Here is a 23,406-nt window from a genome sequence, read left to right on the forward strand (position 1 = left end):
TTCCAAAGATTAGACTTAATATGAATATCCATAAACAGAATGGGACTCCCAGACTGTGAAAGCTATCAAAGACATATTTGCATCTAATCCTCAAAGAACCCCCTCCCACCCCTTACAGAGAGCTCACTACCCCCTTTTGGCCCCCCGAAAAGATCCTACTAAACCTCCCCCGAAAAAAAAAAAAAAAAAAACCCTAAACCTGCCATCCTCCCCAGCCTAGAAACCCTCCCCTCTTGCCCCCCGGACCATCCCATCCATTCCCTAACCGTTGGGCCAGACAAGACCAGACCAATTCTGTTGGGGATTATTTGGCTTAGTGATGAATAATGGATGACCATCTCCCCTCTGGCTCTCCACCACAGTTGCACCTCTCAATTGGCCTTGGCATTGAGCCATTCAGCGGCCTGTCTGGATGGCTGCTTGGCCGGCTGGCTGGCTATAGGCAGCCCAAGAGATCGGCAAGGTGATGGCAATATTGGTAAAGTATGGACACAATATTAGTGATGAATGCTGAAATCATATTGATAAATCATTTAATGACAGGGTGAACTCTAAGGTTAAAGTATTAATACCAACTTTTAACAATTGAGCAATCAGAAAATATCATATTTATGCTGAAGCTCAATAATTAAAAAAAATAAATTGCCAGGATGTGTTTCGGCTGCACACATAAAAGTGCATCCCTGTCCTTGAAATATTTACTAATATAGAAGGCTGCGCTCTGTACATGAAATTACTGAAGGCCTTTCAATAAATTAATATATAAACTGATTATCCTTGACACTAAATAGACCACGGGGGCAGAGAGAGTGTTGAACAGAGCGTGGGAGAAAGGCCTGAACATTGTCCTTGCCCTGAAAAGCAAGGAAGCCACTCTTCTTTTATTCCTCCTCTCATCCTTGTTTTGCACTTTATCTCTTTTCATTCGCTTCGCTCTCCGTCTTATTTTCAATGGAGCACTTTGGGCCAAACAGACGTCAGTGCAGTGGATACACACACGCATACACACACACAAGGACACACCTGGGCATAAGAGCGCCAGCTGAAAGGAGACAAGTTCATCTAAAGGGCCTGGCTAACAGTAACACAGGAGGGGCCAAGTCCCTTTGTGCCCCCCCCCCACCACCTCCCCGCCGGTCCGTTCAGAGGCTTCTTACCCCTTCTCTCTTCCTGAAGATAGACTCCCAAGGTGCAATTCGACAAGATGGTTTTTGTACACTCATTATTTGTGACCCTTTTTTGTCTTTCATTTTCTTGTTTTACGGCTTTGTTTGTTTGTTTCTTTCAGTCCAGGGTAGAGTAGCCTTGGGTCTTTTGACGACAGCTGTGCTGCCGAGCGCCGCATAGAAACAACACAAGTTCAGCACAATGACTGACAAGCGCTTTGTTGGCAAGAAGGCCCACAATGAATGTGTCCCCACTAAAGACTACCGGTTGGCCCCATAAAGACCAGAATATTAGTGGCTGCCTGGTCCAAGAGTGTCAACTGCAACAGTGCAAACACTCACCCCACCCCGCCGCACCCCCTGGAGTATTATACACAACTGCAGTCTACTAACAGCTGAACCCTAATGAATCTATGGGTTTGAAAGAGAATGCATGACAAATTATTGATAGGTTTGTGTTTTCTTTTCAGTTTTCTAATAGCATGTGGATCACATGAACCTCACAATGAATAACCTCAGAGCTCCTCCATCCTTCATCTTAAGGAAAGAGAGGGTGTGGACGTAACAGGAGATGTCATCTCCTACTGTGAAACCTCACTCATACTCCTCTTAAGAGCAGAAAAAAAACTCAATAACGAAGAGGCCATACAATAACATATGTGGATGCAATATGTCAAATTCCTACCTCTCCCTCTTTCTCACAAAAAAACATACACAAAAACTGTAAATACTGCTAGCAGGGGGAAGTATGTATAGGTTGTAGAAAGGTCAAGGCCTGCCAGGTCAAGCATGTGACCGTGGACTTACAGTCCCTCTTCCATCCCTCCTCCTCCACCCTGATCCCACTCACTTTAACCCCTGGGCCCCAGGAATGAACCAGGAGTGAACCAGGAGTGGAGCTGCAATTCTCAGAAACTTCCTGAAACTTTCAGAGCCCTTCACCCTTCGACCTCGTTGGTCTTAGCCTCCATCACCTCTGCAGCAGCTGGAGAGGCTCAGAGAGCTCTTCTGGCCCCCACGGGTCAGCGCTGCAATATACACCTTTAACACACACACACACACATACACTAAAGGACACACACACACACACTAAAGGACACACACACACAGGGATATTTATTGGGTAAACACTGGTAAAAAAAGGATAAGCAAAGTAGACATGAAAGAACATTTCAAAGAATCCAAATTTCAAAGAAATTGGAAACAGACATGGCTTTCCTTCAGATAGCACGTCCAGCAGCTTTGTCAAACAATCAAGTTGATATGTACTATATGTTACATTAAATAAGCAAGATACGACAGAGAAAACTTTTATTTAGAGGTTATGGTTAATTAAATATCAGGGTGCACCTTCTTCAGAAAGATGCTCACGTCTTTCTGCCAGCAGGATTTGATGCTGTTGAGCGCCATCTTGGATTTTGAGGTCACAGCTACTTGTATTAACACTGGCCTTTGGCAGTGAATGGAAGTCATAAGATGTGGATTTGTTCAGTGTTGATGTAGTTCTTAGTAACAGTGGGCTGCTGAGGTCAAAGGTTAAAATTCCTTCTGCCTGATACAACTTAAAAAATTTGAACAATCAACCAACCTTTTTCACTGTACTGTGTTATTGTTTTTAAGAGCAATGAGCATGTCCCCTCTGGGAGTTTCAAATCCACACAGAATTCCATTATAAAATGTATTAAATGTAAAATTTTATCAACAAGACAAGTGAGCATATTTCACAAAGGTTCAAAGCATTCTTGCAGCTCTTAGCACCTTGTAGACAAAAAATAAATATTAGCCAGAATGTATAATTCTGACAATGAATTATGTATTTGCTGTGTTACTGTCCAGCCTCTACTGACACTGAAATATAGTGGCATAAAGAGGCCGGAGGATGAACTTTGCCTCTTTGTTCACAGGACAGTAAACAGGCGCCCTGCTGTCTCCCACGGCACACACAGCATACAGCTCACACACACATGCACGTAGACACACATGCAGGTGCAATGAAAAGCACACACAAGTCAGAGGGTACTGATGAAATGACCCTGTTTTACTGGCCACATAAATCCTGCCAGCGGTGTTGCACCTGGAGAACACACAGACGCACAATTATGATCATAAGCACACACTAACCCAGACATATGCGCAAGTGCACGCCGCGCTGTATCTATATGTAAACAGAGTACTGGCCAAAGCACGGAGGGTTTAGTGGTTAGAACATGGTGCCACTCTAAGCTCCACGCCCCAAGGTTCAAGGTGGGATCAGTCGCTCTCTGGAATCCACTGCCTGTCCTCGCTCCACCTCCCTCACCCCCTGACCCGCCCCTCTCCTCCAACCACCCATGCTCTGGAATGAGCCACCCCTGCTGTGTGCCACAGGAAACCCCTTCAGTGATTGACCAACCACATACTGATATCATACAGTGCAGCTTTCACACTGAAATAGTACTGACCTGTGCAAGGCTGGCCCTGAACCTACTGTACACACACAAAACACTTGTGGAGGAGGAACATGAGTAATCTGCAGTAAAGCAAAAGAGCTTAAAGTAATGTCCAAAAGGTCAAAAATGACGGATCTATCTTACAGCTTGATCTTGATTCTGCACCCTGAAACCAAAAGAGTCCACTCAGTGTTGGTCTCCGCTGAATTCACCACATTCTTTCCCCCTCTCCCCTCACCGTCGCCCCCTGTCCTTCTTTTTCACTCTGAGGTCAAAGTTTTCACCTTATCTGGAAGCCATCAGCAGTACCAGTCCCACCTCTGTGAGTCATTTAGCTGAAACTGTTGCACGTCGTTAAAAACCTTCTCTCTAGGTCTGAGAAGGAGGAGGGGGGGGGGAAATCACATACACAGACGTTTAAAGCAATACTTCACAAGCGAGGTAATCCAGGTCTCTGCCAAGATTTTCCCTGCCAGTTACAGCACATATTGTCTAGCGGGTAGACTACGACTCAGATGTTGTGAAGGAGAAAGAGGAGGAGGTGGAGGGGGTTGATTCCGCTGTGATCCAGTTTACTATTTTGGCTGGGGCTTTCTTCTCGCTGTGTGGTCATGGGGGAGATCGGCGCAGCCAGCAGGCGCTGAGGACACTGGCTGGCCACAGCCCGACACAGAAGCCACATGGTCAGACAGAGAAGGAGAGGGAGCAGGACAAATGCTAGCAGAGCTTTGGGGTGAGGAATGTGGGGTGAGGTTATTCTGGTTTTCTCTTTTATGTTCTCACATTTTCTCGCTCTCTGTCCTCTCCTCATTTGTGGACCTCAAGCACTTCCTTCACGATCTTGCACTTCAACTTCAGCCGCCTCTGCCCGTCCGAACTTCAACTTAAGCCCGGTCCCCGCATCCATCCGCCTGTCCTTCTCTCCCTTCCCCCTTCTCTCCTCTCCCTCAGACAGACACAGCTACCCTCCTGGACGTTTCCTTTCTGCCGGCCTGCCCCAACAAAGGTGCTCAGTCATGTGAAACCTAATCTCCAGCCCCCCAAAACCTGACCCTTGACCCCTTCAGTCTTCACACAGCCAGAGGGGGAGGGGGACCGAGGCAGGAAAGGGAGGCTTTTGGGAAAAGGTCACATTCCCAAAGACACTTTTGTGTACGCACGTGTGTGTGTGCCTATGTGTGTGTATGTGAGCGTGCGTGCACCCCATCCATTATGTGGTTTGTGTTCCAGCATAAGCATGTGTGTTTGATTCCCTGTCTGTGCACAAACAGGGGAAATTTTCCTGAATAGTCCTGTGTGCCTAACTGCCTTTTAAGTTGTGGGTGCTCCATGTGTGTGCCTGTTGTACAGTAGATATGAGCGCCTGCATGCATAGGCACATTGTACATATGTATGTGCATGTTTCTGAGAAAGCACTTTCAGCCCTGAAGCGTCACTGCTCATAGACAAAACACAGACTTTGTTTTCTAGCCAGGCCAGACCTGCAAGTCTTGTCTGGGCAGAGCTCCTCTCCTTCCACCCTATAATGGCAATCCTCAGATCTTTGTGTATGTGTGAGTGTCTCTGTGAAACACTGTGTGTGTGTATGTGTGAGGCACTGGGTGTCAGCTGTCCTGGGTGATTAGTGCTTTTATATTGTTCCAAGGAGCCCGGACGAGGCCCCCTCTTCACTGCAGCACAGCACAGCTGCAGTCTGCCTCTCCATCTCTGCTCTTCAGCCTTCCTCTGCTCACTGACACTCGTGAGCTGGGCTAGAACCCAAGAAAAAAAATGAGTCTAAAAAAAAAAGAGGCAAGAAGAAAAAGAAATGGACATGACAGAGTGCGCATAAATATGGAATGAAGAAGAAAAAGAGAGATAAAGAAGGATGATCCACTGACAGCTGACGTAAGAAGGAGACAGTGAGAAGGAAGGAATGAGGGAGAGCAGCGGACGGGAAGAAGTGGCATATTAGTAGGATTAGAGAGTCGATTCAATGCGCCAACTCTCTCCTGGACAGGATTTCCCCCAGCTATGCCTGGGAGGCCTCCCCTGCTTTAAACACATGTCAGGACACAGAGAGAGGTGAAACAGGGAAGAAAAAGAAAAGCAGGGAGGTGGTAATCTTCACCTTTTGTTTGTGAGCTTGTAATTAACACAGTGAACTAATAAAATCTTTCAACCCAACATCAAAATAAGCCTAAGACAGTTTAGTGACGACGACTATTCAAAGGTCGACACGTATTACTTTCTGCTTGAAGAGCTGCGACTGTTGCTTTTACAAGTTAAGGACATATGTCTACACAAGGAGGAAGAGGAGGAGGGGACGGTAGGCAAGGGCCAAGAGTCTGCTATGGGAAAAGTATGTCTGCTATGCATGGGTTGATTGGTGGCAGGATTTGTGGGCCAGCGCATTGTTGTTCTCCCGACATTGAACTTGGGTGATCTTAGACAAGTGAGCGGGGGTAACTACCCTGTTAAAAGATTACAAGTGTGTATGCACATGCACAGGCTAACAATTCCTCTTCTCCCAACACCCACCCAGCCAGCTCCACTTCCTTGCGACTCTGCTTTATCTCAACTGTCAACACCTGGCCTAAGCAGGAACCTCTCTCTATCTGTGAACTTTAATCTGGCCCTGCTATAGGCAAACAGCGCCGGGCTCGGACAAGGAGAGCGATTAGTCTGTCACGTTGCCCTCCAGTGCTTCACCAGGGATAGGAGGAAACGGGGAAGGGAGCGGTCGGAAGAAAAAGAGAGAGATTGGAACATAGGAGGACAGGCTTAGAGTTAGATAAAACATTACAAAAAAATACACAAAGAAGAGAAAGAGACACAGAGCAGAGGCTTGGGGAATGGTTGTCCCGGGGGAAAGAAGAGGGAGAGAGAGAGATACAGCAGATGGACGTTTGCTGGAGATATAACACAGATACTCCGCTGACCTGACGAGGCAGCAGACCACAGATATGATGGTGAACTTCCACCTCCATGACCAGTAGTTGAGGCAGAGCTATGAAAACATACACTGTACACACCAACTCACAGTGCATGTCAATGCAGGGTATTATATATTAACTTGTCTATATGTCACGTTTGTTGTTGATGTGTTGCTTCGTAGGATCGGAAGACAGTATTTAATAATGAATCTAAGAAGCGTGGAAGAAGCCACAGGGGCCATGGCCACCCTGTGGCTCCACCCATGACTCCATACAATGTTGTATTTTTAATTAGAATACCGAGAGTATACAAACCACAATAAAAAGAAAAGCACCAAAATCCAACATGTATGTAATACTTTTTATTTTTTCAAGACAAAATGGCTGAGTGAAGAGAATAATGCAGACAACAGCTGAAAATAGAGTGGCATCTCCATAACTGAAAAATAACAACGAAATCTGAACTCATCAATGTTGGTCAATGACCTTTGGTCATCAAACAGAGAAATTAAGCCATCACATCTCATCAGGAGGGAGGAAACTTGAACTGATTTGTTCTGCGGTCACTCTGTTCTGAACAGTGTGTGTATGTATGAGTGTGTGTGTGTGTGTGTGTATAGTCATAATAAATAACGTCGACCAATGCCAGAGGTCGACTTCAAGTTCAGTTCAGAACAAATAGCTTGAGAGTAAATACAGAACACAGGATGAAGTCAGGCTAAAAAAAAATGTAAATGTACCTCAATATACCATCAGCAATGATAACATGTACCAATCTTTTTCTTTTCATGGGCTCACTTCTATTTAGAATATGCCTTGCATATGAGATGTACCATATTTAAATAAGAAAGCACCATGGTTCTTTTGGCGATGAAAAAAACAAAAACAAAACTGTAGCACAAAAAAAAAATCTTTTCAGATTGATATTGGATTGATTGCATATGACGAAATGTCTTTTTCAAAAAACAGCTGGAATGTTATCAGGTGGTACATGATCAAGGACAGTAAAAAGTTGGCTACCAAGAAAACCCAACAATAGCTTGTATTACTGCATATAAAATGGCAGGAGGAGAGAAAAATATATAAAACAAACCAAAAAAAAAAAAAAAAAAAAGATATGTACAACCACCTGTTTTTACCTCATTGTGGTCACTCTAGCGGGACTGCCTGAAAAGGCCATCATATGACCTCTCACCCTTTTGGGGAACACCACAACTTTTTTTAGTTTTCAAAAACATACTTATTTTTCAAGCATACAAATTATTCACACTATATTATCCTGCCAAATTAAGAAAATATACGGTGGCAGCTTGTTGGGATTTTTTTCACTACAGAAAAAAAAAAAAATGGGTACATTGAAACCTTTTAAAGAGTACAGGCAAAACAGTTAAAAATACAGGCTCCAACATAAATACTATAAGTGCCTACGCTAAGTGAACATTAATTTCAAATACCATTCTAAATACAGGAAAAAAGTAGACCATAAATGTTTTGAACATAGGAACTTACATGAGTGTGTGCATTTTCCTATGTGTTTTTAAGTTCTCTCTATATATTTATATATCATAAATCTCTCCCCAATGCAAACTTTTTGTTCAACCTGAAGACTTGTGTAGAGTAAAGGCAAAAAGATGAGAGATCATTACAGTTCATTACATAGTGATCAAGTCCTGGATGACACCAGGACAGAAAAGAGAAACAACAATAAACAATTAAAAAAAAAAGAACATTTAAATAAGGTTCTCCCCTAAAGATATTGAAATGTTACTTAAAAAAAAAACACATTTACTTATCTTTTTAAAATCAAATTTGTAGAATTTGTCTGTACTGAGCAGTTATATTTCTATGAAGCAGGATAGTTCTATGGCGGTTCCTGCGTTGATACCTCCAAGACCCAAACGGATGTTTAGTTCTCAGAAGGAGACATGGCTGGCAACAGTTTCTATTTTTTTTTCTTTTTTCTTTTTTTTTTAATGGAAAGCAAAATGACACCACACTAATCTGTCAGCATAAGAGCAAGTTTTCCCTTGAGTGTCCGAGTGTAAACTGGGAAAATTGAACAGTGCACGTAGGTAGTCCCAGACCTGAAATCTGGTCCTCATCATTTTATACTCAACCGCCTGTACCTCCGATTAGAGAGACAGATACAGAATCCAAGGCAGAGTGACAAGTGCTATATCATCAACAATGACAGGGGATGGAAATAAAAAAAAAATACACAGCTATCACAATGAGGTCAACTACAGCAACTCAAAAAAAAAGAACTCAAAACAGTTCAGGGGTAGAAAAAAAAGTACTGAATTCTTTTAAGAAAGTTTCCAATGAGTTAATAAAAAGTTTCAGATTACTTAAGGGATTCTAAGAGCTAATGCGGTAAAGAGAATTAATGCTATAAGGACATAAACTTTTGAATTGTAGAGACACCTGGAAAAACCCCAACCCCACCACCACCACCCACACCCCTACCCCGTCGCTACACTGATCCCCACCCACCCACCCTCTTCCTCCTACACTCACCCAAAATCTGTCTGGCTTATAAACAACAACAAAAAAAATCCCACTCTGTGGTCTTCAAGTGACTGCTGGCTGCACAGCCTGCCCGCCCAGCTGACACCGAAGAAACATAAATCTGTGCTACTAAAACAAAAACAAAATGAAAAAAATCACCTGCAAACTTTGAATTTTCAAAGGAAATAAACACTCTGGAAAATGAAGAGCTTTACGATGCTTTAAAACGACTCGTCAGAGTACCCTCTCAGCATGGTACACAAGTACCGAAACAACATAAACACCTAAACCAAAAGTCTACGTGACAAACTCCTACACCTTTTTTCAGCATGTAACATGCCAGTAAACAGAAATCTTGAAAATAACAATATACACGAGTCAGGCAGATAAATGATTTACCAGAGATACACATATTTTTTTTTTCATTTTTTTTTTTTTTTTTTTTACATTTTCGTTTCAGCTGGTTCCCTATGCTCTGCTAAGTCAAAAACGACAGGGTCGCACAGGTGCTTGATGCAAGGACCTGCTTATTCCATATGTGCACAAAAATGTCCTGTAATCTTTTATAGCTGAAACTCCGAGCTTATAGCAAAAAAGGAGGATTAACTAATGCAGGTAAAATATCTCAAGGCACTCTTTGTTGTCATTTCACACCATATTGTTAATTTCATTGCTGTTTGTAAAAGAAATATTTAATGGCGCCAGTGCCTAGCATTTCATAGGCAGCCCGATTTTTTTTTCTTTATATATACTCTATCTCTTATCTCAATGTTGCATGGAAAAATCTTTCACAAAGATCAGTTTTAAGTGTGACCCTGCTTGTCTTGATGGTTTGATAATATGACACTGATCACTATGTTGAACACAAAACTGTACATGATATGTAAAACAGTATGTACTGTATGCAGCATGGGTTTTCATAGCTAACTTTTTTTTTTGTCGAAGAAATCAAAAGTATCAACAGCGACACATGTACAACCAAACCCACCAGCCGACGACGATTTTTCTCTCTAAGTAGCCAAAAACACACTGAGCATGCTGTCCAGTTACAAAAAATACAAAACGTGTAAATTATTGCACAATAGAAAGGCTCAAAAAGTTTTGCGTTTGATGCAATAGTATTGCCCCAATGATGGATCATGCATCCAGCGTTTTTTTTCCAGTCGGGGATCAGAACAGGGCTGTACTGTGTACTGGTGTCTAACCCTGTTGTCCTTTCCCCCTCACTTATCAGCTAGTTAGCCAGGGTTGCTTTTTAGCCAGGGGAGCTGAGAAAGAGAGAGCTGCCAGCATGCTGCTCTTTGCCTACTCAGTCTTAATGTCATTAGCCAGAGGGCGCTCGCTGTGCCACTTCTTCATGTGTTTCTCCAGAGTGCTGTATACACTGAAAGGCATGTGGCAGATTTCACATTTGTACACGTCCTTGCCCATCTGTCCGTGGGTCTTCATGTGGCGGGTGAGCTTTGAGCTCTGGGCGCACGCGTAGCTGCACAGCTCACACTTGTAGGGCCGCTCTCCAGTGTGACTGCGGCGGTGCACTGTCAAGTTGCTGCAGTTCTTAAACACCTTGCCGCAAAACTCGCAGGTGTCACTTCGTCGGCCGTCCTTGGAGCTCGGCCTGCCGTTCCCATTGCCGCCGTGAGGAGTGCTGGCCCCGCTCCCGGTTCCACTGCGTCCTGAGGTGGCCCGTTCCCCGTCCAGCTCGCCGGGCGGAGTGGAGAAGCGCAAGCTGCCGTTTTCTGATGAGTGCTCAGATGAGGAGGCAAAGGGCGATTGTCTGGAGTCCCCACCTGTAAAGTTAATGAAGGGGTCCTTGAGTTGCCGGGAGGCAGCGTAGCCAGCTAGCCACTGAGAGTAGACGTTCTCTGTGTTCGGGATGGTTGGTGTGGGAGGGTCAAGATCTTTCTCAACCTTGATGCGTTTGGATAGGGGACTGAGGGAGCCAGGACTGACGCCTCCTCCCAACAGCTTCCTGGACAGGCTGTCATTGGATAGAGGTCCCAGACCATTGATGGTAGTAGTGGTTCCATCATCTGCCCGGTCTGACTCCATGGCTGAGTCCTCATCACCGGGCTCTTGGGACAAGCTCCGGCGATGTGGGTGTAGGGCCTCGCTGTTCTGGTGGTGGCGGGCCCCTTCTAGCCGCAGGCTGAAACGATAGTCATTTCTTTCATCTTCCTCAACTTCAGGCTTACTCTCAATCTCCTCTTCCTCTCCCTCCTCCTCCTCTTCTTCTTCCTCCTCCTCCTCCTCTTCTTCTTCTTCTTCCTCCTCCTCCTCCTCCTCTTCCTCCTCTTCTTCTCCATTTTCAGTCATGAGGCCATTGTTCTCACTCTTGAACTTGGCCACCACTGACTTAAGAGCATCTGTGGCACTGCCCATCAGCTCACTGGTACCTGGTTCGGGGGAGCTAGCAGTTGAGAGGCCGTCCTCTGACTTGGAATTAAGTGCAGAGGACTTGTTCTGACAGTGCGTCTTCATGTGACGTTTTAGCTTGCTGGCCTGTGTGCAGGCATGATTACAGAGGTGACACTTGAATGGCTTTTCCCCTGTGTGGCTACGCCGGTGGACGATAAGGTTGCTCTGGAACTTGAAGGTCTTCCCGCAGAATTCACAAGATTTCGCCTTGAGAGGGGTGCCCGGTTGGACAGAGTTGGATACGGCATTAGGCGTGGAGCGTGAGCCAGAGGGTGACTGAGAGGTGGAAAGGGGAGGGGTAGCTGAAAATGGAGGCTTAGAACCTGGCTGGAATGGCTGCATCAGCCGTTGCATAGGGCTGGGCCTGTTAGGTGAGACAGGTGGGGAGCCTCCTTTGGCATTGCCAGCAAGCTCACGTAGACGCCTAGAGAAGTCCATGCTCTGAGGGGTATCCAGCGGCACAGAGTTCAGCCTCATCACCCTGTCAAAGGCGCTGGGGTGGTGGGTGGCCAGGGCCAGATCATCGGGGCTGAGGTGGTGCCGTGGTGGCGGGCTGAACAGGGGTGGTGTTCGTGGGTAACGGCCCTCACGAGGTGTGGACGCGGATTCCCGTCCAGACCCAGAGCCCGGCATCCTCAGGAGGCTGTAAGGACTGCCGTCAGCCAAGTGGACGGCATGGAGGGGAGGCTGGGAGGAGGCACAGTCGCCCCCCATCCCAGGTGCTGCAGCCACGCGGGGGGTGAGAGGGCTGCCAGGCTCACTCTCCAGATAGATGCGGAAGCCGTGGGTGTTCTGGGCATGCTGGAGCAGGAACCAGGCACTGTTGAAGGGCTGTTTACATGTGGTGCAGGTGTAGCTGCTGGGCTCATCTTTATCTGTCAAGAAAAGGGACACACACAGAAAAATTACTTAAGTTGTCTTATATTGCTGCAGCATCAAATAATGACTCGTAGATGCTAAAATCGGGTTTTAAAATACAAAAAAAATCTTTGAGTTCATTGCTATTTTTCACTTTCAATGTGTGCCCTGCTGGGTATTACATCACCAATTACTTCTGCCTAAATGACACAAAAGTGCTAAAAAAAAATTCTTAACACATTTTAAAAAACGTTAAAAGACAGAATTGAAATTGTAATTAGAAAAGAACAAATAAAACGCAATAACAAGGAATGTTTCAGGCAGCAAATTTACACAATTTACATAGCTGAGAAGGCATAGGAATATTTGAAACAATAATTGACTTTCAATAGCGCTTGCACACTGACCTGAGATTTGCCTGACAATGCACGCCTAATCTCGTTAAACACACTCATCTCCTCTCCAATGCCTTGTTTACAGAATTAGCAAGGCTAAAGTGGGACATGTATCTGATGCTGCATATTAACACTGAATACAAATAGGAGGTCACATGTTAATAAATTGTACCAGCGTTTATCACAAAAAAACACATTCACAGCAAAAAAAAAAAAAAAGAAGCAAAAGGGGAAAATTGTGTATGCGTGTTTGTGTGTGGGTGGGGAGGCTCCTATGAAAATGCATTTCATGCATTACTTTTCTATTTCTGATATTTCATGCTTTATGGATTTATTTAAATCCTCTCAGGTGAATAGAAAAGGAGAAGAAGGGGAAAGCAGAAGTGAGAGATATGCAAAATAAGAAGCATCCGCCACTTGCAAATGTGCTCCCTCTTTCATCTCTTGGCTTTCTTATCCTTTCTTCTCTCTCTTTTTTTTTTTACTGGAGGGCATTTTTCTGAAGTCATTTGCAGACACTGAACCCAAAACCGTGGCCACACCGTGCTGAAGAGGGAGAACAAGGCAGCGGAAGAGAGGAAGATAGTCTGCATGGTGTGTGTGTGTGTGTGTACGATTGAGACTATGAGCGATCCCTAAGATGGTGGATGGACAGTCTTGCATGTTTAAAGCCTGCCGTGGCTGAAAGACAAAGGGGTGAGGAAGGGGTTAGGAAAAGAAGACGACTGCTGAGAAATGAGAGGGATGTTGTGGATGAGCGGCAGATTGGTGTTTTGTGGTTCTCCTTTCTGTCTCATGTGTCCACAGCTACCGTGGCCCCCTCCGAACAATCTCACTTAAAGACCAGAACGCGGCATAAAATGTGCACCCAATCAAACCTCCACGCAAACCTTTTTCTCTTGACTGAAAAGAGTTGGGAGGGGGTATACTGGTAAATTATGGATCATTACAATCTGCAAAAATTACAGTTAATTGCTGCCACCTGCAAGGGGCTTTGACCCACTATGGAATTTTTCCATCATAAAAAAGCCATTTGCCCATACACATTTTTTTGCTCCCTCTCTCATAAGCACAAATAAAATGTGCCCATTACATTGGCTTTGGCTATATATATACACGTTTCCTGATTATGTGTGTGTTTTTATGACTTTAAGTAGAAAGCCCCATATCACTCGTAAAAAAAAAAAAAGGGGGTTGCAATAACCTGGCCTCTGCTGTTCACTTTGCTTTGATTTGCAGCTTATACACACTTCCCTTAACCCGCTGTCTTAATGTGTGAGCAGAGAGTGTATATATGCATGAGGAAGAAAATAAATGAATTTTTCTGTTATTGTGAAGGACAAGAGAGGAAGACGGCAAAGAGGAGGGGGTGGTGTTGGCTAGAATGTCGTCTTTTCCTCCGAGACACTCAGCGTCTGTCAGAAGAAAAGAAAGCACTGAGGGATCATGGAAGTGAAGGAAGAAGGCAGGGAAAGGGAGCAAAACAGGGAGAGAAGTGTGGCGTGAAGGGGACATTCCTAATGACAACCCAACACATCTCTGAAGGACACAAGAGCCACCGCACAGCACTTCAAAGTCTGTAGTCAATTCATTTTCTTATGTATCAAAACCTCCATGTCTTGTACTATGCAATCAGTAGTCCATCTATGGACATTTGACAATCTGTGCTCATGCCACAAGCAGTGATGATAATTGTTATTCCCATCCCGGCTGTGGACACATTGATGGGCAACAACAAGCCAGACCAACGCATGCCCAGACTCACAACAATGGAAGATATCCAAATAAGCCCACCATTGTCCTTAATAGCTGTCCTCAAAGGGATGGAAGGACAGTTATTCAAAGGGATAAAAGACATTCTGACAAGGCGTTTGATGGCCTTGAAGGTTCCTTTTTTTTCTCGTATGGAGAAGCACAGAACTGTGTGAGGGAGGAAGGATGATCTTATAAACGAGTCTGTCCTCTAATGGAATAAAGGAGAGCTCCCACTCGCTCTCTCGCAGTCTGTTTCTCTCCTTCTACTAACTTTACGTCTGTGGTGAGTTAGGGCTGGAGAGCAGGAGAGCTGAGGCTAATGCTGGATCTCCAGGTCCCTTTGAAATAGGATCAGCACAGAGGAGAAACCACACTGACAACCCCTTAGCTGCCATTTCATGGCAGCGGCTGGAAAAAGGGGGGCTTTGTAGAAAAGCAGGCGTATAGAAGAAGTGAGAAGGAGCATGAGGAAAAAAATCAGTCAAAGAAAGACAATAAGGGGTTAATGACTCTTTTAAATGTATTTCAGTGTATTGCAACACAATGCAGACGGAGGCTATTACTGGGCTACTAACTCACACTTCACCACTATCAGGCAGAGAATGTGATCTACAGCTCAGGCAACAAGCACTTAGTCAACTGATGTGAGTCCAGAAGAGAAATGATGGAACTTCAACAATCCAGTCTCACAACAACATGTGCAAAATCTTACAAAGAGGAGGTACGGAGGTTGACCGAAGTCTACATGGAGGTGGTGGACAAATATAGATGAACTTTTTTTTGTTTTTGTTGTCAGTTTTTTTGGGACTTTAGGATCGTGTTTTGGGTTAAAATCGTATATTTTTAGGAGTTGTATCCTTTCATCTAATCCAGGCAAGGAAGATTTATTTGTTTTCATATGCACCTCATATTTTCTGAGCCTTTATTATGAAACCATCTCATTTTCCTGTGAGACTGGGATGACCCTAAATAGCAAATTAAGTCACCTCACGCCACACTCACACCACCATCCCAGACAACAGTGCTGACCAGACAAAAGCACTACACAGTCTAGTAAGTCTAGGCTGGGTCATACACTTTGCTCATGCAGATTGCTCTATTGTTAGTGACCCAACCCCCCCCCCCCAAAACGGGAGTCTCACATGCACAGAGTCTCCGTTAATCACCACATACACAGAGAGAGAGAGAGTTATCCCATTCCTGTTTATCCCATCAAACACAATAAACCAACAAATCAAACAGACGCCATGATAGCCATGACCCAGAGATGGAACGTTATCAGCTCATTCAAAACCACCGCCCACAGAGGTACTCCTCCAAACTCTCTGACCATACACTGAAAAGTTAGCAGACTTGGCTTGACCTCCATTCTTTTTGTTTTTTGTTTTGTCCTTGACCAACCCTCAGAGCGGGCTTGGGCCGTGGTGGTGTGACCACGCAGCTTTCACAGATATTGGTCATTTAGCTAATGGAGGAACAAGCTAACAGGATTAGCTCGCAGGCCTTCCAAAAAGCAGAAGGAGGAGGTGGAGGAAGAAGGCAGAAGACACGGGGGGGGTGGGGGGGACACAGCATGTCACCGCCATTTCCCAAAGTTATCAGTCGCCATGGCTCGAGAGAGCACTCACTCACACCTGAAAAGTGATTATGCTAATAGCAGGTCTTTGCCAATATTCATAAGTGTTTATAGGTGTTGGAGTAAGTGCCTTGGGAAGATGGAGGGCTGTCAATACAGTGCCTCTTAAGAGTGCCTCAGCCATAACTGCCGTTAATGTGATTACCAGTCTGTTTATGTCATTAGGGTATTCACAGTCAGGGATTGGACAGGGGTGAAGGGTGAAGCTGGAGAGGAGAGGAGAGGTTGAGGGAAAAGATGGGGATGGGGGAACAGCGGAGGCTTACACTGGAGATTTTCTTTGTGTTTTGACTTCTAGCTACATTTATATTAAAAATCTGCAAACATTTATCAGTAGCTTCAGCACATATTTATCACCTAACTGTCCTTGCTTGTGTTTGTATTTCTGAAAAATACCTGATAGAGCTGGGTGGGCTTGACCTTCCTCCTTCTTTTTCGTGTTTCTATCTGTTTGTGCTTCTCACACACACACACACACACACGCACGGAGCCTTGTACACTCAACTCTTTGTCCTGGACCAGGCTCGTTGTGCTGTGCTGAGCCACTGGCCACAGACAAAAGGCTTGTTTGACCAACACTTGTTCCTGAGACAAAGCCGGATGCAGGAAATACAATTTAGTAAACAGAAAACTGGCCAACACTGGCTGGTGTTGGGAGTCACACATTACACAGTTCAGGAGAAGCTGACCACTCACTACTACATAAATGACAAATGGAGAGAACGAATATAAAAGAAGCCCAGAAAGAGGCTAAGAGAGAATGGAGAGCTAAGACAGCAAAAGACAGAAGTAGAAGAAAAGCCTAGCTGGCATGAGCAAGCAAAGGAGGGGGAGGCAGATCTCCAGATAAAGATGCATGGTGGTCTTTGAGGGCCGGTGCCCAGTATAAAGTAATCTGCTGGCTGTGGCTTTGTCTCCAATCAGACTTTCACACTTCTTACCTTTCCTTTCCCCTTCTCCTTCTCCTGAAAGTTGATAAGAGCAACAGTGGAACTGAGGAGTTTCTCTGAGCCACTAAGAAACCATTATGGCCAGATGGCACCCACACAAGGGCCGATGAATGCACGCAGCATACACAACAGACAAATGTGTGTGTGTGTGTGTGTGTTTTTATGGATGTCCTTTTGCATGTGAGCGAGTGTTTTATTAATGGGCTAATTCATTGACTATGATCACATGACAGTTTCCATGTATGCATGCATCCCTGGGTGTGTGGCTGTGTGTGTGTGCGTGTGGATATTTGTATGTAATACACTTGCCACACTCATTTTAAAATTAGCATCACTGCGCTGTCTGTTTCCCCACGTAACCTTACTCCCTTTGATCTTTTCTCGGTTGAACTGTGTTTGAACTGACCATCCACCCACGCATCCATCCATCCATCCCTCCATCCATCCATCCATCCAGCTCCCCATCCATTCATCCATTCCAACTAAGCCCAGCTGGACAGCTTCGTGCTTGGGTGCGGCTCAGGTCCGGCAGACCTTTTAATAGGCTGGGCCAGCCGTGACTCTGATGCAGATCATTATTTGCTCTCTGCTTACCAGTGACGGTGGGAGGCCGCACACTATTGTTTCTCATCCCAGCTCTAATAGTACAGTGAAAAGACCTCTGGGCTTCTAAGCTTAACCAGTCTAATTAAATGGACTGTCGCTTATGTAAGCATCCGCAGAGATTATTTATTGAGTTGGAATCCGCTTCACAGGATCAAACTACCGTCAACAAAAGCCAATGCTCAGTGGAGAAGGTATTAAATAAAGGGAAGGAATCAAAGAAACAGCAAACTGCCAAGTGTCAGTTTAAGCACACATATCCAGGTACATAAGACGACTTAATCAAGCAGGAGTATTTTTGGACTCGGGCAATATCCCAGATGGGCGAGAAGTCTCTGAGCACTTCAGAGGGGAAATGTGAAAAGCGTTCTGTCAAAGATATGTCTCAATAAACTGCAGCTTAAAGGGGAGGAGAGAAGAGTAACACAGGCTAACAAAGAATATAAAATAATATGTTAAAAATCAACAAATATGATAGAAAACTTGAACATTTTTGGCTTTTTAAAATACAGCCCGCAACATTCAGACCAATGCATCCCTGTCTTTCCATACAAGCATCATTCCTGTCTGAAGTGCAGTGACAAGATAGCCTCTGTGTGACATGAGGCCAGCAGTTTGAGCTTTACTATCTCTGCATAGCTCAGCTTATGACAGGCTGGCGTCCCTGCAGAAAGGATGGAGGGGGACCAGGGAGGTCGACTAGCTGCACATTTCTGCATAAATCTCCAGATAGATAGCATCAGGAGAAGAGAAACAGGGGAGGGAGGCAGGCAAGCAGCGCAGGATGATAAGGCCCCCGGGGCAGGGCATTCGACACTGTCAAAACTGTTTCGTCTCTGGCTATTGGACGAGTGGAGCGCGTTATGAGCCTGCATACCATTTGCCAGGACGCGATTCGGCTTCACCGGAGCATACAGGGCCCCGTGTCTGACCTCTCCTCTTTCCACCCCCCCCCATCTCCCCGCTACCTCCTCCCTGAGTCTTCACAGACATGCGGGGAGATGGACAGAACATCACAAACACCACAAGGAAAAAGATGATGAAGATCAGAAGAGTCGGCACACTGCAGTCGCAAACAGCAGCTTTACTGACACATATTCTGAACGTTAGTGAGTTAAAATTAGAACAGACAGAGACTTTAGAGGGGGCAGATTACTGAAAAAATGTTCATTATTTGCTTATTGCAAATCAGGCAGGAGAACAGCTTCACCCAGACTGCAACATCTGTGCATGAATACAGATTAAGTAGGGTTGCGTAAAAAACGTATTTTAATATCATGAAGGAATTAACTTGACATCTAGCTAATATAATGTTTTTGTTATTTTGCCTACCTTCTAATGGTCTAACAAAGACTAGTTTTAGTGGACAAACAGCCGTCCATAAATAACAGAGGTATGAATTTGGAGGCACCAGTAAGCACACTCGCACTGAGTGACAGAAAACAAGAGAGAAGGAAGAGAGAGAAAGGAAGAGAATGGGCGAAAGAGAGAAGAAAAGTTTAAGAGGAAGAATGGGCTATGACAGAGCTACAGGCACAGACCTGCAGTCAGGGTATCTCCGAGATGATGGAAGTCCGGACATATGCGTATAAACACACACACACACACACAGTGATTCTATGGGGACTGAGTAAACACTTCAGCCTGTCTGGAGAGTCATTCCCTCTCACTCTCCGTCCCTCATGCAGCCTGCATACTCCTTCGTTACTCCTCCTTCCATCACGCTATTTTCTTAACACGCTCTGATGACAGCACTGAGAGAGGTTAAAGTGGGTCTACCTTTCACATTCACACACACACACACACACACACACACACTCACACACATGTGTGTACACCAGTGTTTTTTTTTTACCTCTGGCCTATAACATACACAAATAGTTTCTCTAAATCCTTCTTTTCTGAAGCCCAAAGGGACACTTCACTTGGCCAAGAACACCTGTGTCACAATACACTTCTCATCTTCTCCACCCACTCATTTAGCACAGGGCAGTTCTCAAAATCCATCCATCAGGCCAGTGTGTACAAGCCCTGCCATTGGCTGAGGCGCTCCATCACTGTAAATAATACTTCCAGAGAAAATGAGAGCAAACGGAAAAAAAAAAAAAAGGTGAGGGGCGAGACAGAGAAAGATACTCATCATTATCTAAATTGCTTTGGGACGGCGCGGAGGGTGGAGCAGTTTGAGGGTATGGGGTTCCAGATGGGTCCACATTTTCTTTTTGTGCCACTAAAGTGGGGAAAAGCTACGACTAATGTTGACCTGAGTTGTTTGTTCCTGAACATGCTTGCAGTAGGCCCAGGAGCTCTCAAGCACGGGCCATCGTTTAGACACCAGCGAACAAGGGCTGTTTTAAACATGCAGTTATTTTTCGCCCTGTCCTACCACCTCAGGGTGAGAGGACCAGGGCATGTGAGCTCGGGCCAACCATAGCAGCTCGTTATGCATAGCAGCCTCAAGGCATTGTGGAGGGACATGGCACTTTAAAACAAGAGGGCCAGTGTGTTGGTGTGTCCCGTGGCCCGGAGCTGTGGAGGCTGAGGGTTTAACACGCGTCCCATCTGGTGTGTGTGACTGTGCACACGGTGGTCGAGTGGTTAAGGAGGCATCAATAGCCGGACTCTTTAGATTGAAGAGTGTCTGGAGGTCAGATGCAGCTTACAAATTCATTTTCTTTAGAAGGTGGATGTCAGAGAGTGTCACAAGTTGGATCAAATTTCATTTAGTACTGCACTTATTTCACCGAGCAGTGATGTAAATCCTTGGATGTGATGTTCTGTGATCCTGTAATAAGGACGAGGGCACTAACAGTGAGACCTCAGTGCCCACCACCATCCATTCCCTGTGTTATTATTAATTCATGGAGGAGAAAACTGTGCTGGGCCATTGCTCTGCCCAGCTTTCCAAATCTTGATTAAAATTGCAAAATGGCCTCCTGTTCAGCCCTAATTCAGCCCCTTCAAGACATTCTGACGGAAGCAGGAAGACAGCAAGGAGCGAGGAAGTGGTCAGATACCCAAAGTGACCTACATATGTTTCCTTTGGTGCTCTTCTCTGCAATGCTACAACTTGACAGCAATATTTCTATGACTCCCATAGAGGAAACCAAGGCCACACCTCTGTCACATGTTGCTCTGGACAAATGCTTTAAAACATAAGTTAATAGAGATCTGTGCAGAATATTCTTCCAGTGACATGAGAGTTTTGTCCATGTCAAAAAAAAGAGGGTTATGAGAGGGTGAAGGCAGCCAGTTAATATACATGTAACGTTTACCATCAATAACAGTCTGCAAGATGGATGGGCCATATGCTTGGCAATGGCAGGCCACGCTCCACACAATTCTTCATCTCTGAGTCCCGCCGTACCAGATTCCTGCCTGCTAATTAAAGACATGTGGTCTGATCAGCCACTGTAGCAAAGATGGTTAAAATGGTGGACAGTAGGACCTAGTGCGGCCCAGAAAGCCAATACCCAGAACCCCACTGCTCTGCAGTCCAACAGGAGGCAAAATCTGCATTTATATCAGCGATACGTTTAACTTTGTGGCACTGCGGGGGCTCGTAAAAATAATTTGAAATCATCTTTACCTGTGTGTTTTCAGTTATATCTCATGCACGCTGGTGCCATCAGCGGCCTGTTAAAAACACAGCATGTGGATCCTTCCGCTTATTCTCCCAGGAGGTGTGTCAGGAACATGCATAGGTCCAAGCAGTAGTGAGTGTGATATTAATTAAGGTAGCCAACCTGTAGGTTCCTTTGTGCCCAGCTGTAGAGCATAAATCAGGCTTTTAACGAGGCTAGGGCCCTAAGATCTCAAACCGTGCTGGAATGCTACCTGCACAGCCATGCCAAAAATCTGTCTGGGTCTAGGGCTCCTATAGATCACTATGTTTATAATGCGGGTTATAGCGACCTACCCTGGGGAAGGAAAGAGGGAGGGCAAAGCAAGAGGAGCAGAGAAGGAGGGTGGCAAAAGGGGGACAAGAGCTATTTCTACTGGGTCATCAGGTTTAAGTACACATGTGTGTACGTGCATTGCAACAAAATTCTTCTCAAGTTTTAGGAAGACTTCATTAAAACCAAGGCCGAGCAGGCTTTGCAAACATAAGGAAGTTTAAACCAGATAAAGAGGATGGCAGTAACAGGTACAAATTACCAACAATCTCTCCTTAGAGACTTTATGCCAGGATGAGTTTAGATGAGAGTAGATCAATAGGACACGTGAAGAAATCCTGTATGCCTTTGGTGACAGAAGGATTTATTCACAGACAGCTGCAGGACAGGACACACATGTACAGGCTGACTGCCTGGCTGGCTGGCTGGCTGGCTGGCTGTCCAGCTCATTGCTTCTGCACAGAAAGGGTCCATGAACTAAGACATTCCACAACAGGCAGTGGCAAGACACACACACACACAGCCAATAGACAGGCATTATGCAAATACAGACATTTAATTGTAGCTGCTCTGCTAAAGTAAAACCTCAAACAGTAGTTTTATTTCTAAAAGCAGCACTTTCCAATGCAAAGTGTAGCCTACAACGATTACGGCTAATGAACGATGTATAAATAAGTCAGTGTGGAAGTGTGGAAATTTAGATTAATGGCTGATCAGGGGATGGGTAGCGCTGGTTTCTCAGGCTGCACTCTGCAGCACCACCTGAGATTTATGGGCCAGATGTTTGTGCCATTGCTTCTCTAACAGACTATAAAACTTCATTTACAGAAAATACCAGTGGAGCAAAGATGCTAAGATTTTGCTACGCAGATGCAAACGTCAATTCCAAAATGATTAAAGAATGCATTTCTTCTACAGATTCTTCTCTCTCCTCTTCGTGTCATATATACAATCACAGCCCTGACAGGAATGTAACTCCACTCCCTGCCAATGAAGTCAGGTTCTCAAGATCCACCCTGTCATTTTGAGAGGGGGCTGACAAACCCCTGACCGACACAGGGGTCACCGGGGCATCGACCCCGGCGGACAGCTTATGTTGCATTCCGAGAAATGAACTTTGTTTGCACAAGGTCAAACTGTAAAGATCCTATGTGCTCATTCCGTACATGTCCAGCTGATATGAGCCTGCAGGAAAATCCTGGGAGGCCAAAGTACCGGAGAATGCTCAAGTGACAATCCAGCAGCTATCTCATGTACCTTTGACACAGCCGTATAGATATATAAAGACATAAAAAGATATGTTTGCTCTTAAAACACATGCCCTTTATTGCTCTCGTCCAGTTTCATCACCTTTACAGTACACTTAGGGCCGGCTAATGAAAAGAAGAATTAAGGGCAGTGAAAGAACAAGGATATTATCTGAAGAGGAAGGGGAGTAGTTGAAGGGTGTCAAGATGGTGTAAAAAGCTGTGAAGAGGAAAAGAAGGGAAAAACAAAAGAGTGGTGGACAGCTTTACACTGCAGCACCCCATTCTAGATTACATTAGTGGCAGCTGCTTCCTTTGTGTGGTTTTATGGCCAGGCCCCAAGAAAAAGCTGCTAAAATTTCATTTAATCTGCTGAAGAAACTCAAGTGTCTGTCAGCCACTCAAACAAGGGAGACTAAAAGCGCCATGCTCTCATATAACTGAGGCAAAATAATGCTAATAATATCTCCCACCATAGCCATACAGGCAGACATTTTGTGTAACCGAAGAGGGCTCGCCTGTGCCGCCGGTGCATGGGAAACTGGCCCGCTCTCCTGGTCCAGGGGCAGGCCCTTAATGGTGGCCGAGGGAACCAGACGTCATCCTCCTTCTCCCCCCCCCCCTTTTATC

At 45.1% G+C, this 23,406-nt stretch overlaps 1 protein-coding gene across 1 annotated transcript in view; it reads right to left on the minus strand.

Annotated features, from left to right (window-relative positions):
* Window positions 1-10,147: 10,147 nt before the first annotated feature.
* LOC114437854 (B-cell lymphoma/leukemia 11A-like) overlaps window positions 10,148-23,406 on the minus strand; it is a 29,946-nt gene continuing 16,687 nt past the window's right edge. The window contains exon 3 of the mRNA XM_028408823.1: window positions 10,148-12,311. Within this exon, the coding sequence (XP_028264624.1) occupies window positions 10,324-12,311 (1,988 nt within the window). The 3' untranslated portion in view covers window positions 10,148-10,323. The remainder of the gene's footprint in view (window positions 12,312-23,406) is intronic.

Source organism: Parambassis ranga, chromosome 1 (genome assembly GCF_900634625.1).
Source record: "Parambassis ranga chromosome 1, fParRan2.1, whole genome shotgun sequence".
NCBI classification, from domain to species: Eukaryota; Metazoa; Chordata; class Actinopteri; family Ambassidae; genus Parambassis; species Parambassis ranga.